The sequence below is a fragment of the Limulus polyphemus genome, unplaced genomic scaffold (assembly GCF_000517525.1).
Source record: "Limulus polyphemus unplaced genomic scaffold, Limulus_polyphemus-2.1.2 Scaffold2846, whole genome shotgun sequence".
Taxonomy (NCBI): domain Eukaryota; kingdom Metazoa; phylum Arthropoda; class Merostomata; order Xiphosura; family Limulidae; genus Limulus; species Limulus polyphemus.
In genome coordinates this window covers 11644-24816 of record NW_013668456.1, presented here as the reverse complement: position 1 = coordinate 24816, position 13173 = coordinate 11644, and the positions used below count along the sequence as shown (strand labels likewise).

The 13173-nt window shown below is 32.7% G+C and overlaps 1 protein-coding gene across 1 annotated transcript in view; it reads left to right on the top strand.

The window, feature by feature from the left end:
- Positions 1 to 13173, top strand: part of LOC106468041 (segment polarity protein dishevelled homolog DVL-1-like) — a 29803-nt gene that overhangs the window by 4993 nt on the left and 11637 nt on the right. The window contains exons 2-10 of the mRNA XM_022396347.1: positions 1019 to 1305; positions 2390 to 2475; positions 3600 to 3679; positions 4544 to 4600; positions 4894 to 5038; positions 6461 to 6554; positions 7356 to 7425; positions 8278 to 8365; positions 10893 to 11021. Coding sequence (XP_022252055.1) covers positions 1019 to 1305; positions 2390 to 2475; positions 3600 to 3679; positions 4544 to 4600; positions 4894 to 5038; positions 6461 to 6554; positions 7356 to 7425; positions 8278 to 8365; positions 10893 to 11021 — 1036 coding nt within the window. The remainder of the gene's footprint in view (positions 1 to 1018; positions 1306 to 2389; positions 2476 to 3599; positions 3680 to 4543; positions 4601 to 4893; positions 5039 to 6460; positions 6555 to 7355; positions 7426 to 8277; positions 8366 to 10892; positions 11022 to 13173) is intronic.

Below are 13173 nucleotides of genomic sequence, written 5' to 3'. Positions count from 1 at the left end.
GCATCTATGACAGAATACTTCTTCAGATCATGCATTACTGCAGCATCTATAGAACTGGTTTGTTAGCAGTTATTTTAGAGTATTTGTAATACAAACCAATATTGTTAATTTTCATTACATCAAATAAAAAAAAGCTTGTTCCCACTTAACCCTTTAAACATTTTTGTATGTAAGTCACCTAGTTACATCAAACTTAATACATTGTGTGTGCAAGTTACTGAGTTACATCAAATTTAATACATTTTGTGTGCAAGTCACTGAGTTACATCAAGTTTAATACATTTTTGTATGCAAGTCATTGAGTTAGATTCAAATTTAATACATTTTTGTGTGCAAGTCAGAGTTACATTCAAGATTTAATACATTTTGTGTGCAAGTCACTGAGTTACATCAAAGTTAATTAAAGAACTTCACTATTACTTTATTTAAAAGGAAACTTTCGTTAAGACATGATGAATCAGCTATTAAAAATCTCAATTTTTACTCACTCTTGAAGCAGATAATTCCAATCCTATAGAAGTAAGTCTAGACAATAAGTACATTTACTTGCCCTATTGGCATGTAAGTTTCAAAGTTCTCTGGCTGAATGCAGTATTAGCAAGTAATAAATTTGTCAACCAATTTTCTATACTTTTGCTTCAGCTTTATAACATGCATGTAGTTGATACATATAAACAAGATCGTGTAAATACGAACCCACAGTGAAAGGGTTAATAAAATAAAGCACCATCTTGTGAGAGTCAATAGCAGTTATCTACTGATTATCACATGACGCTGGATTTAAGAAACAGTGGGTATAATAAACAGAAGGAACAGATTTTGTACATCTAGCATACTTACAGTAAATAATGTGACCTTTTTTTTGGGGTATGTTGTTTGTTAGTTACAAATTTGAAGGTATGATATTTTTATGTTCAAGTGTAAGAATTACATTTTTAATATTTTTGAATTTAAAAAGTCCTGTTAAATTCTCCACCTTATTTCTTACTTCCTTTTTGTTTTTGTGAACATGAATCAGTGCATTACCCAACTAATGAATCCGTGCGTTACCCAACTAACGAATCGGTGCGTTACCCAACTAACGAATCGGTGCGTTACCCAACTAACGAATCGTTGTGTTACCCAACTAACGAATCGGTGCGTTACCCAACTAACGAATCGTTGCGTTACCCGACTAACGAATCGGTGCGTTACCCGACTAACGAATCGGTGCGTTACCCGACTAACGAATCGGTGCGTTACCCGACTAACGAATCGGTGCGTTACCCGACTAACGAATCGGTGCGTTACCCAACTAACGAATCGGTGCGTTACCCAACTAACGAATCCGTGCATTTTAATTGTTGTAAGTTTTATTTTATGAAATTTCTTACTGTTAGTTGGAGTATTTATTAACTTGGTTCATTAATTACTGAGTTCCATCTATTTAAGTAGATTTTTTTAATTACAAGAATATAATTGCGTAAAGATTCCAGTTGTGTGTCTTACAAGTAATGTAGAATGTATGACCAAAGATCATCGTACTCTTAGGATTCTGAAAGTTTTTTTTTTCCTGAGTTAACAATCTATATCACAACTTAATTATTCATATCCTTTACAATCTTAACAATCTGAAATATGTCATCCCTAACTTTTTAAACTGTCTTCATAGTTTTTTAAAATAACATTTTTTTCTCAGCATGTCAGCATCTTTGGAAGAAAGAAACTATTACCAAACACAGAGCTCTTGATATGATGAGACCTTTATAAAAATATCTGCACCACATACTTATAATATTTAAAATTAAGTTGATCCCAACTCATCTTGATCTCTTTCACCACACCTATAGATCTATACACTTTTTGGATTTATGTCCGTATCACTATCATTTGGTTCTTTATTAATAATATTAGATCTTTCAGTTAAAATTTAGATCATACAACTGGTATAATGTTAACATTTACACTTTCCAAAATGTACTGCAGAATGTTTTTATTGTGTCAGTCATGTTATGTAAGGAAGTTAAGAAGTCAGTTACTAACTATAACGTAGTTTCTCTCTTCCGTTTAAACTTTTGAAAGCGCTTGAGAGGTCGAAAGTAGACAAACTTCAAATTTCTTAAATTTCATTGTCCATGACTGATTAGGTGAATTAAAAGGAGTAACAGAATAGCAACTTCAAAGTGATTAGTTTGTCTTAGTTCTGGTTATGTACCAAGTAGGTTAAATGTGTTTTATACTTACTACACTAAATGCTGATTTTGTTGTAAGCTGTTTAATTTAATGACTTCTGCAATAAAACATTTGACACTTAAAAAAAAGGAATCTTATAACTGTGGATCAACTACACGAGTACTGATTGTATTTCCTTTAATTAAGAGTCTATAAGAACCCCTTATTTATCGTTTAGCTAGTTTCAGCTGAAGGGAGCAATGTTTCGGATGGTACGGACTCGGTGTCACATATTCCTGGTGAAAGTAGACCCTTTCCCTTCCGGTAAGTTGTGTAGACTAAAGTGTTGTTCACTGTTTACGTTTACTTTAAAAAAGCGATTCTTCAGATGGTAATTTCAAGTCTAATAAAAGAACTAGTTCAATTTTTTAATCATGCCTATCCCTTCATCTTGAAAGATAACAAGAAGAATTAAATACAAAAGTTTTAACCCATCATTGTTACTAAAGCTGTGGGATAAAAAGATTATTACAAACCAGGCTAATTCGAGACACTATCTTCTTTCTGCACATTCAACATAAAAACATTTGCATGGGAGCAGAAAAACTCAATGCCAGTTTCAGTCATTATGTTTCAGGGAAGTGAAATACTAAATGAAAACATTCAATCAATATTAGCTGTGTGGGAAGTTTCTTGATTTAATAAATAGTAATTGTTAAGAAAGTGACAAAGTAATTTATTTGAGAACCTATAAATCATGGAAAATGTAACTGTTTGTTTCATGTTTGTGTGAACAATATGTTTAATAAATTAGCCTACAGAAATATTGGGAAGTGTGAAGTTAGGCCTTATGAGTACCAAGTTAAGACTAAACATTTTTCCATGTGACTGGTTATACTTTAATTTGACCTTTGTTTAATAAATTAGCCTACAGAAATATTGGGAAGTGTGAAGTTAGGCCTTATGAGTACCAAGTTAAGACTAAATATTTTTCATGTGACTAGTTATACTTTAATTTGACCTATGTTTAATAAATTAGCCTACAGAAATATTGGGAAGTGTGAAGTTAGGCCTTATGAGTACCAAGTTAAGGCTAAGCATTTTTTCATGTGCCTGGTTATACTTTAATTTGACCAATCAAAACTTTATATATGTAGGTTTGAAGAGCCGATTTGTCTTTTATTTTTATACAAAGCATTTCACTGCTGGACTAATGGCATATAAATGTCGAAGTGTGAAACAGGATTTTGTTGCTATTGATTAAATATTTTTTGACGCAAGTGACACTCGTGTACTAGAAATACCATATGATGTTGCAGTTCATTCAGTCAAATGGGACATATTCCTTCATTTTTAGTGTCATATTAAATTAAATTTTATAAATTAGTAATCTTTAACTCCATGGTTAAATATATATTTAATAAGAATCAAATTTTTACCAATTTTAGTGCAGCTGCACTGGACCTCAGAGAAACCATAGGTGACACCACATGCACAGAAACAGAGTCTGTTGTTAGTTCTCGAAAAGGTAAGTATTGTCTCGGAAAGCTGGCTAATTATAATTTCATCTGATTACAATTTATAAAATCTTGTTTCCTACAAACTTCAAATGTTGTATCAGTTGACTTGAGTTCTTTTATGCTAGTACTGAGCAGGAGTAGAACAAATGTAACTTAATAATTAGAGAATACAGTGAACACGGCTAGTGTCTTACATGGAGTAGAACAAATGTAACTTAATAATTAGAGAATACAGTGAACATGGCTAGTGTCTTACAAAGAGTAGAACACATCTAACTTAATAATTAGAGAATACTGTGAACACGGCTAGTGTATTACAAGGAGTAGAACAAATCTAACTTAATAATTAGAGAATACAGTGAACACGGCTAGTGTCTTACATGGAGTAGAACAAATCTAACTTAATAATTAGAGAATACAGTGAACACGGCTAGTGTCTTACAAGGAGTAGAACACATCTAACTTAATAATTAGAGAATACTGTGAACACGGCTAGTGTCTTACAAGGAGTAGAACAAATCTAACTTAATAATTAGAGAATACAGTGAACACTGCTAGTGTCTTACAGTGATGCTTTTCTGATGAAAATCCATTTATATCATCATCTGGGCATTACCCAGACCAATAGACAGCACCTTCACTTTACAACAAGACCTGACTTCACAATGTCAGAAACAGTCCTTCCAAAGAAAGCAGGAGATTTGTAAACAAAACGTAAGATGTTAGAAAATTATTAGTTAATTAGTTGTGTGTTACATATAATTATAATAATTAAGAAACAAAGATCATAGTATAAGCTAGTAACCACACCACGACAATGACTTCTAAAATCTGTTCTCACACTTTTACGTTATCTTGTCTCATCTTTGCAGATCGTCATGGTCATAGATCTTCTAAGCATCGAGACAAGCATTTTCACGACGAACATAGTAAGTAGAATTTAAGTATTGTCTTATGTGATGCGTAATACAATTTGTTTTACTTTTATTCATGATGTTGCAAACTTCTTCACCTGGTGAAGTAAGTAAGTTAAATATTTAGAGCAGCGTTTGATAAATAACTGACACTTTGTTTTATGCAAATAAATTTGTCGGGTGGAATTTTAATAATTGTAAATACATTAGAATTGGATCGTAAATACAGTCTCTTTGGTGGTTTTATCTCGCTATACTTCGTTCTTGTTTCTGTGTTGCAATTACTCTGTAACGTGTTCTCTTTGTAGCCCGTATCAATGGTCAGAGTAAATATGGACATGGCCGAGTAGATCGACATAGAGGTGGACACCAGTGTTATGAATCGTCTTCTATGGTGACAAGTGACATTGAAACTACAAGTTTTTTAGACTCTGAAGAAGAATCTAGAAGCAGGTATTTGTTTTATCTGTTGATATTTCCTGTAAAATTATATTAGGTATGTAGCTTAAATAATCAGATTAGTTTTTCATGTTTATATTAAGCTGCATGCATTTTGTAAATGCTTTTGTCATGATTTCATTTAGTCTGGAAAAAAATTACTCCCCCCTCCTTTTTTTTTGAGTGAGAACCTCTTTCGTAGAAAATGTATTCACGATTTATTGTTTGTAAACCGATAATTAAAAAAATTCATCGTTAAATTTTCCACTTTGTTTTTAAATTGTGTGTCATGTATCTCTATTGGTGCTGGAAAGATGGTACCTTGTAAAGCCTTAAAACTTTGTTCTATGGTTATTTAGAATTTTATTGCTGCTTTGTGATTTGTTCCTTTTGGATATATATAAGTTTTATTTCATAGTTAAAATCTACTTGGAGCTTCAAGTTGTTTTTGTAGACAGCAAAATCCTTTATATCCAAGACAAACTGATTCATTGAGTGATTGTTTTTTATCAGATTATATTTTTTGAACAGAATCTTCTCAATCAACAGCTAATCTATGAAGTAGTTGATGTTTTTTTTATTTTAAATGAAACTTTCTCCAACATATAATTATCTGGTACACAATGGACGTATTGTACGTATCAACTAAAATGATTATAGACTTGTGACTATTTGGTACACAGTTACATAAAATGTTCATAGACTAATTATCAACTGAAGTTATTATAAACTTGTGACTGTTTGGTACACAGTTACATAAAATGTTCATAAACTAATTATCAACTGAAGTTATTGAAAACTTGTGACTATTTGGTACACAGTTACATAAAATGTTCATAAACTAATTATCAACTAAAATGATTATAGACTTGTGACTATTTGGTACACAGTTACATAAAATGTTCATAGACTAATTATCAACTAAAATGATTATAGACTTGTGACTATTTGGTACACAGTTACATAAAATGTTCATAGACTAATTATCAACTGAAGTTATTGAAAACTTGTGACTATTTGATACACAGTTACATAAAATGTTCATAAACTAATTATCAACTGAAGTTATTTATAACTTGTGACTATTTGATACACAGTTACATAAAATGATCATAAACTAATTATCAACTGAAGTTATTGAAACTTGTGACTATTTGATACACAGTTACATAAAATGTTCATAAACTAATTATCAATTGAAGTTATTGAAAACTTGTGACTGTTTGTTACACAATGAAACTAAAATGTTAACTAATGTGAAATTATTGAACATGCAAGATTAAGACACTACTAAGAAAGTTCAGATGAGTCTAGATCATTTTGACTCAAAACATTGAGTGACAAGACTAGTGACAAGACTTAAACTGAATTAGTTTTGTTAAGCATATACTTACCTTTGTGTGCAGGATTCAGTATTTTAAGCCTTTTTCTATTTAGAATATCAACCACAACAGGAGAGAGTAGTGTATCAAAGATTCACGCCCGCTACCGGCGACGAAGGAAAAAGCATAGAATGCCACCAATGAGTAGGGTAAGATAGCACGTGAACGAAAACAGTCGAGTGCTATGTGTGTTAATAAAGGGTTTTATTTAAGGTCTGGATTAATAGTGCAGTAGTGAAATACTTAACAATGCATAACACCAATGAGTAGGGTAAGATAGCACGTGAACTAAAGCAGTCGAGTGATATGTGTGTTAATTGAGGGTTTTATTTAAGGTCTGGATTAATAGTGCAGTAGTGAAATACTTAACAATGCATAACACCAATGAGTAGGGTAAGATAGCACGTGAACGAAAGCAGTCGAGTGATATGTGTGTTAATTGAGGGTTTTATTTAAGGTCTGGATTAATAGTGCAGTAGTGAAATACTTAACAATGCATAACACCAATGAGTAGGGTAAGATAGCACGTGAATGAAAACAGTTGAGAGCTATGTGTGTTAATTAAGGGTTTTATTTAAGGTCTGGATTAATAGTGCAGTAGTGAAATACTTAACAATGCATAATTAAAAAAAAGTTTATATGTGTGTGAGGAAAAGATCAATTTGCATTGACTTTGTTTTTGTTATTATATATGTTGAAATGTTTTAGATTGTAAAAGAACATAACTATTCTGTAAATTAACTTTTTAAGATTTTTTTTTTTGGCTACAGCTAGAAAAAAATATTTGCTTAACAAAAAGAAAGAAAAAGTTTTGGAGTTAAGTGTAAAGTTTTGATTGCCTTACGATAAAAGAAGGGGTATTGCTAGTTTAAGAAGTTCGTAATTGCTAGAATTACTTTAATAGGATATTTTATTTTAATGAAAACGTTGTTCTCGATTATTTGTTACAGACCTCATCCATTAGCAGTATCACAGAATCAACCATGTCTCTTAACATCATTACAGTCACATTATATTTAGGTAGGTCCTATCATTTCCACCAAACTTGGAGTAATATCTGTTAATCATGAGTAAGTGTGATATTTAAATCTTTTATTTCAGTAATAAAGTTTTCAAGCATAATATCGACGTTTTCACCTTCTGTGGTGATATTTCCAAATGGTGTTTTTTATTTCATCATTCATTGCGATTAAAAAAATTTATTTTAGTAACCTTCAGATTTTGTACGCATACGAATTTAAAAGTTTTGTTGCTTTTGGAGTTAAAACTGAGACTGGGCAGGTAGGGTTTAAACATATTTGACAGATGCTTTAGGCAGTTATGCCACTAAGTGACTATGCCTTGAATGTTCTGTGTGGAATCATTGATCAGTATCTTCGTAAGCAGAGTGACACGTTCAAATTCTGTCCATTCTCAGTCAGCGAATAAAGACGTTCTGACCACATAACGCATGCTCCCTAAGATTTTTCTATACTTATGAATATGAGGGTAGTTAACAAGGGCTGACTTGTAGACTGTGACTGCTTTAGAAGTAAGTTGAGTTTATTATGTTTGGAAGACTGATTGGCATTATACGTTGAGGATTTGTTTGTGCTACCTAAAATGAAAGTAATAGTTAAAATTTATTTCTTTGTTGAAACTATTTTGTCAAACTTACAGATAGTACAATATTAAGCAAGATAGAAAGGAACACCGTGCTTGAGGCGATAATATAATTTCTAGCCATATAAAAAATAAAAACAAAACTGTATACTGCTGAATTCTGATATCATAGTTGTAGTTATCAGTTATAAAGGGAGATTTTTTTTACAAGTTATGTTTTAGTTAAAAACTTCTAAGAGTGATTACTCATCCAGATTTTTTTCTTTCCAGACAGTGTCAATTTTCTAGGTATCAGTATTGTGGGGAATTCCTATAAAGGAAGCGATGGTGGAATATACGTAGGTTCGATAATGAAGGGGTGAGTTAGATTGTGTTGAAGTTTGTTGACCGACATTCAAAATTGTGCTTCTCTTGTATAAAAAAAATGTATTGGACTTAATTGTGATTATTGTAATAAGAGATGTATTAATACTTAAGTTTAGTTTTATAGTTCAAAGTGTTTGTCACAGTTGATTTTATGATTACAACGTACGTTTTTGTAAGTACCGTATTTGGACCGTAAGACACATCGAGGTTTTAAAAGGAAATAAGTAGGAAGAAATATTTCTGTGCACGTATTCAATATTTACATTTATTTGTACCTATCTGGAACAAAAATGACAGTGTAACACATTAAACCAACAAAGCTGAGGGAAGTTTTATTATTTGTGGATGCCCGAAAAATTCTCATCACTGCAGCAAATTAGAACAAAGGTCACTGATTCTTCTCCTACTAATGATGTAACAAATGCCACTTATTCTTCTACTAATGATGTAACAAAGGTCACTGATTCTTCTCCTACTAATGATGTAACAAAGGTCACTGATTATTCTCCTACTAATGATGTAACAAAGGTGACTGATTCTTCTCCTACTAATGATGTAACAAAGGTGACTGATTCTTCTCCTACTAATGATGTAACAAGGTGACTGATTCTTCTCCTACTAATGATGTAACAAAGGTGACTGATTCTTCTCCTACTAATGATGTAACAAATGCCACTGATTCTTCTCCTACTAATGATGTAACAAATGCCACTGATTCTTCTCCTACTAATGATGTAACAAATGTCACTGATTCTTCTCCCACTAATGATGTAACAACTGTCACTGATTCTTCTCCTACTAATGATGTAACAAAGGTCACTGATTCTTCTACTAATGATGTAACAAAGGTCACTGGTTCTCCTACTAATGATGTAACAAAGGTCACTGATTCTTCTTTATTATTGCTATTTATTAATATCATAACAGGATTCCTAATAACATATGACTTTCTACATAAGTACCATCAATGCTGCAACTAATCTCACTAATTATCAGTGTTGTAGGTTTCGGTCTCAGGATCACCCATTGGAAAATCTTGCTCCTGATTGTTTTACAGGTTTAGAAAACAAGACCAGTTAAAATTAAATGTTTTAACAGTATCAGATCACTCACCTACACAGGATTATTAAGTGCTAAGTATCGATTACACAGCAGTTCATACAAGGTGCAGTGTAGCATCAGAGATGTTTTACTAGTAATAAAACTCCCTTGGCAGTTGGTACTACACCTTTGCAGTGATATTTATATTGCCTTCCTTATTTTTATTTACATCACTGACCACCATATTGCCTGTACGCCAATCCCCCATTATAACATGCACTGTTCAAAACTAACTGCTAATATACATTTTTTTACACCTAGGCTTACAATAAGTTTGTATGAACTTCATCTGGTGCACATATTTACATCAATTGTTTGCGATTCAACATGTCTAGTAGATCTGCTGTGATCCTGTTTGACTTCAAAGATCATAAAGAATTTACTGACAGACACCAAAACTGGTTTAAGGTTTATTTGCTGATCCTTTTTGATTTTATTTATTCATTCATTATTTTTGTGTTTTATCATAGGAGGAGACATTAAAATTGTGTAAAAGGTTTGTGGTTAAGATGTTACTAAAGTGTGTTTGATGCATGTGATTTTTTTTCTTCTTGCTTTATTTTTCATTGTATAACTTATTACAAGGTCTCAGTCTTGGTCTCGACCCCTCAGGTCTCAGTTTTGGACATTGAGGTCTCGACTAAGACCCTGCTAATTACTGTATTTTACGCGACAAGGAAGAAGTTTCTCTCGGTTAAATTTGATGCCGAGGAACCCACTTTGAGACTAATAATGATTGGAGACGGCTTGAATGGGTAATGAAGAAAAACTTTAATATAAGTTTAACATAACAGCAAATGTACAACGTTTCGACAAGGTTTTGTCATCATCAGGTTCATTTTGTCATTCATTACCCATTCAAGCCGTCTCCAACCATTATTATTTCTCTCAGTTAGTCGGCTGGTTCTTAACACTAAGTATTCTAACTGACAAAACAACATTAATCAATATAATGTTTTCTGTGGCCCCATTAACTAGTAAATAGTATAAAGATAAGTCAACAGTTCAATACCTGAGGTGGGAGAACACCCCATTGTGTAGCTTTGTGCTTAACAACAGAGAAACCCTCAGTGGTTCAGATGTTGTTTTAAGATTTAAAGCAAGTGTATGGAAAATTAAATTAACAGTGATATTCTGAAAACTATCAGTCATGTGAAAGTTGAATCCTAATTCCTTCGCAAAACTTTTAATTCTTCATCGATGTGTGTGCGTATATATATACATATTTGTCTTTATTATCTTAAATTCATCGTAAATTATTTTTACGTGAATAACGGAAACATAAGGTACTGAGCTTTTGCGTGTGTTGTTTACTTTGAAGACTTTCGTGGGTGATGAACAACAAACATTATACACGGTACAAGTCTACTTTTATTACAGTTTATAACTTTAGTTTTTAATCATTCCTTCGTATACAGGGGTGCGGTTGCTTTAGATGGAAGAATTGAGCCTGGAGACATGATTCTCCAAGTTAATGATATTAATTTTGAAAACATGGGAAACGAAGCTGCAGTGAGGGTTCTCCGAGAAGCTGTCCAGAAACCTGGGTAAGTGACAACAGAGTCTTTCTCATTCGGTCGAAAATGATTGCCTCGAAAACAGAAATAAATTATGATTTTATAAGAAAATAGATTTTATTTTATTCTTATAAGGATTTTGTATTAGAGCATTGAAACTACCACAGAAAAACTTAATTATTTGTATATATTACTTTATTTAAAAACAATTTCTCTTTACCAGTAAACATTACAGTCTTTGAAAGCTTAGAAAAATCGCTGTTCATTTCAAATGCAATTGTTTGCCAGTCCATAATGATAACAAAATGTGATACTTAAAATGGCCTAAAAGTATTTAGATTAACAGTGTTATTGGAAATTATAATACAAAACTGTAAAATTTAACAAGTAAAAGAACAAAACAAAGTCGTTTACTGTTGGCCCGTAGACTAAAGAACATTATTTTTTTTTAAATTCTTACTGCAAGATTGTCTAGTTTTACAAGTTAGGATGGTTTCGTTTACCCTAACTTCTCTACAGTATTTATTTGTGGTCTTACTTTAAAAACAAGCTATTATATCTAAAGAAACCTCAAGAAATATCTTCATCATCAACCATTGCATGTTACTGCAAAAGAGAAGGGATGAAAAAAAAAAAAATTATCAATATACTTAGACTTGAGAGAGACACCAGTCATATAGTAGCTGTATAGTTATTGCCAGAAGTACTTACAGAGAAAAGGAATCTTAGGTACTGCTAATTTCAAGAAAAGTCATAATATTTGTTTCAGGAGTTAATATTTCATGGCCTGTCATGGCCAGGTGGCTAGGGTGCTCGACTCGCAATCTGCGAGTTGCGGGTTCGAATCCCTGTCCCACAAAACATGCTTGCCCTTTCAGCAGTGGGGGCATCATAATGTGGCGGTCAATCCCACTATTTGTTGGTAAAAGAGTAGCCCAAGAGTTGGCGATGGGTGGTGATGACTAGCTGCCTTCCCTCTTGTCTTACACTGCTAAATTAGGGATGGCTAGCACAGATAGCCTTCGTGTAGCTTTGCGTGAAATTCAAAAACAAACAAACAAAACAATTTTTCATATTTCTTTATTGGTTTTTTTCCTTTTAACAGGGGTTACGGTTCTCCACATGTGATGCTTTCCTCCAACTATGGCATATGTTGTTGTTCTTCATATTCGTTTTGCAAGGCTTTTATGCCTGGGTTGTAAACCCTGGTGGCATCCCACCTTCTTTCTTAATCAGGCTTTGGTGGAGTTTAATTTGTCGTATATAATGGTGTGTGTGTGTGTGTGTGTATCTCATCAGAACACAAGTACGTTTATATAAATATCCCTAACTGAACAATATGGGGTTACAATATCTTCCTGCACAGAACTATGGTTGGTGATCCAGATTTATATAGATGTGTGTTTGATTGTACTGCAGCACACCATGTGCTCTAAACCTAAAGTATGTTTTAATATGTCCTTGAAATCTTGTCTGAAATACAATCTACCATAAATACGACAGTGTTTTCAAAATTCAATCCTTGAGGAATGACGACGTTTTAAAGGGTATACGAGATATCAAATATACCTGAAGTAAATTCTTTTGACAGGTTATCCAGGACAAACATTTATACTCAAGAGTAGCCTGTGATGCTATGAATCTGGTTCAGTGAAGAACAGTTTAGGGGAAAGAAAGGATTTTTGTTTATATATATACTTATACAAGCAAAAGTACCCATCCCCAGTGATAGGAAAAGTTTAAGTTAATCTGTCAATTTAAATTATTTCATGGACCTTAAAACAGTTAATTGTTGTGCACTCTTGGTTTCATTCAGAGCAAAAGTTCTGAGCTACTTATACCACCCACCATGAAAAGTAATTGTTGAACATTTCAGTCGTGCTAAGAGCCGCTCAACAATAACATATAGTAAATCTACATTTTTATTCTATAAGTTACGTCACATTTTTAAATGTGAATGATAGTGTGATTAATTCCTAACAATTTAGTGTACAATATCCTACTTGTGAAATAAAGTTTGGCATCAACATTATTCATGCCTGTTCTTCTGTCATTTCAAGAGTGAATGTTGTGTGGAGCTTTTCAAATGCAGTGCGGGAAATGGCCGCCATAAACAGGAGACAGACGAGCGCTTGGGCAGACACCACGATTTACAATATAAAGATGTATGAGGACACTAGTG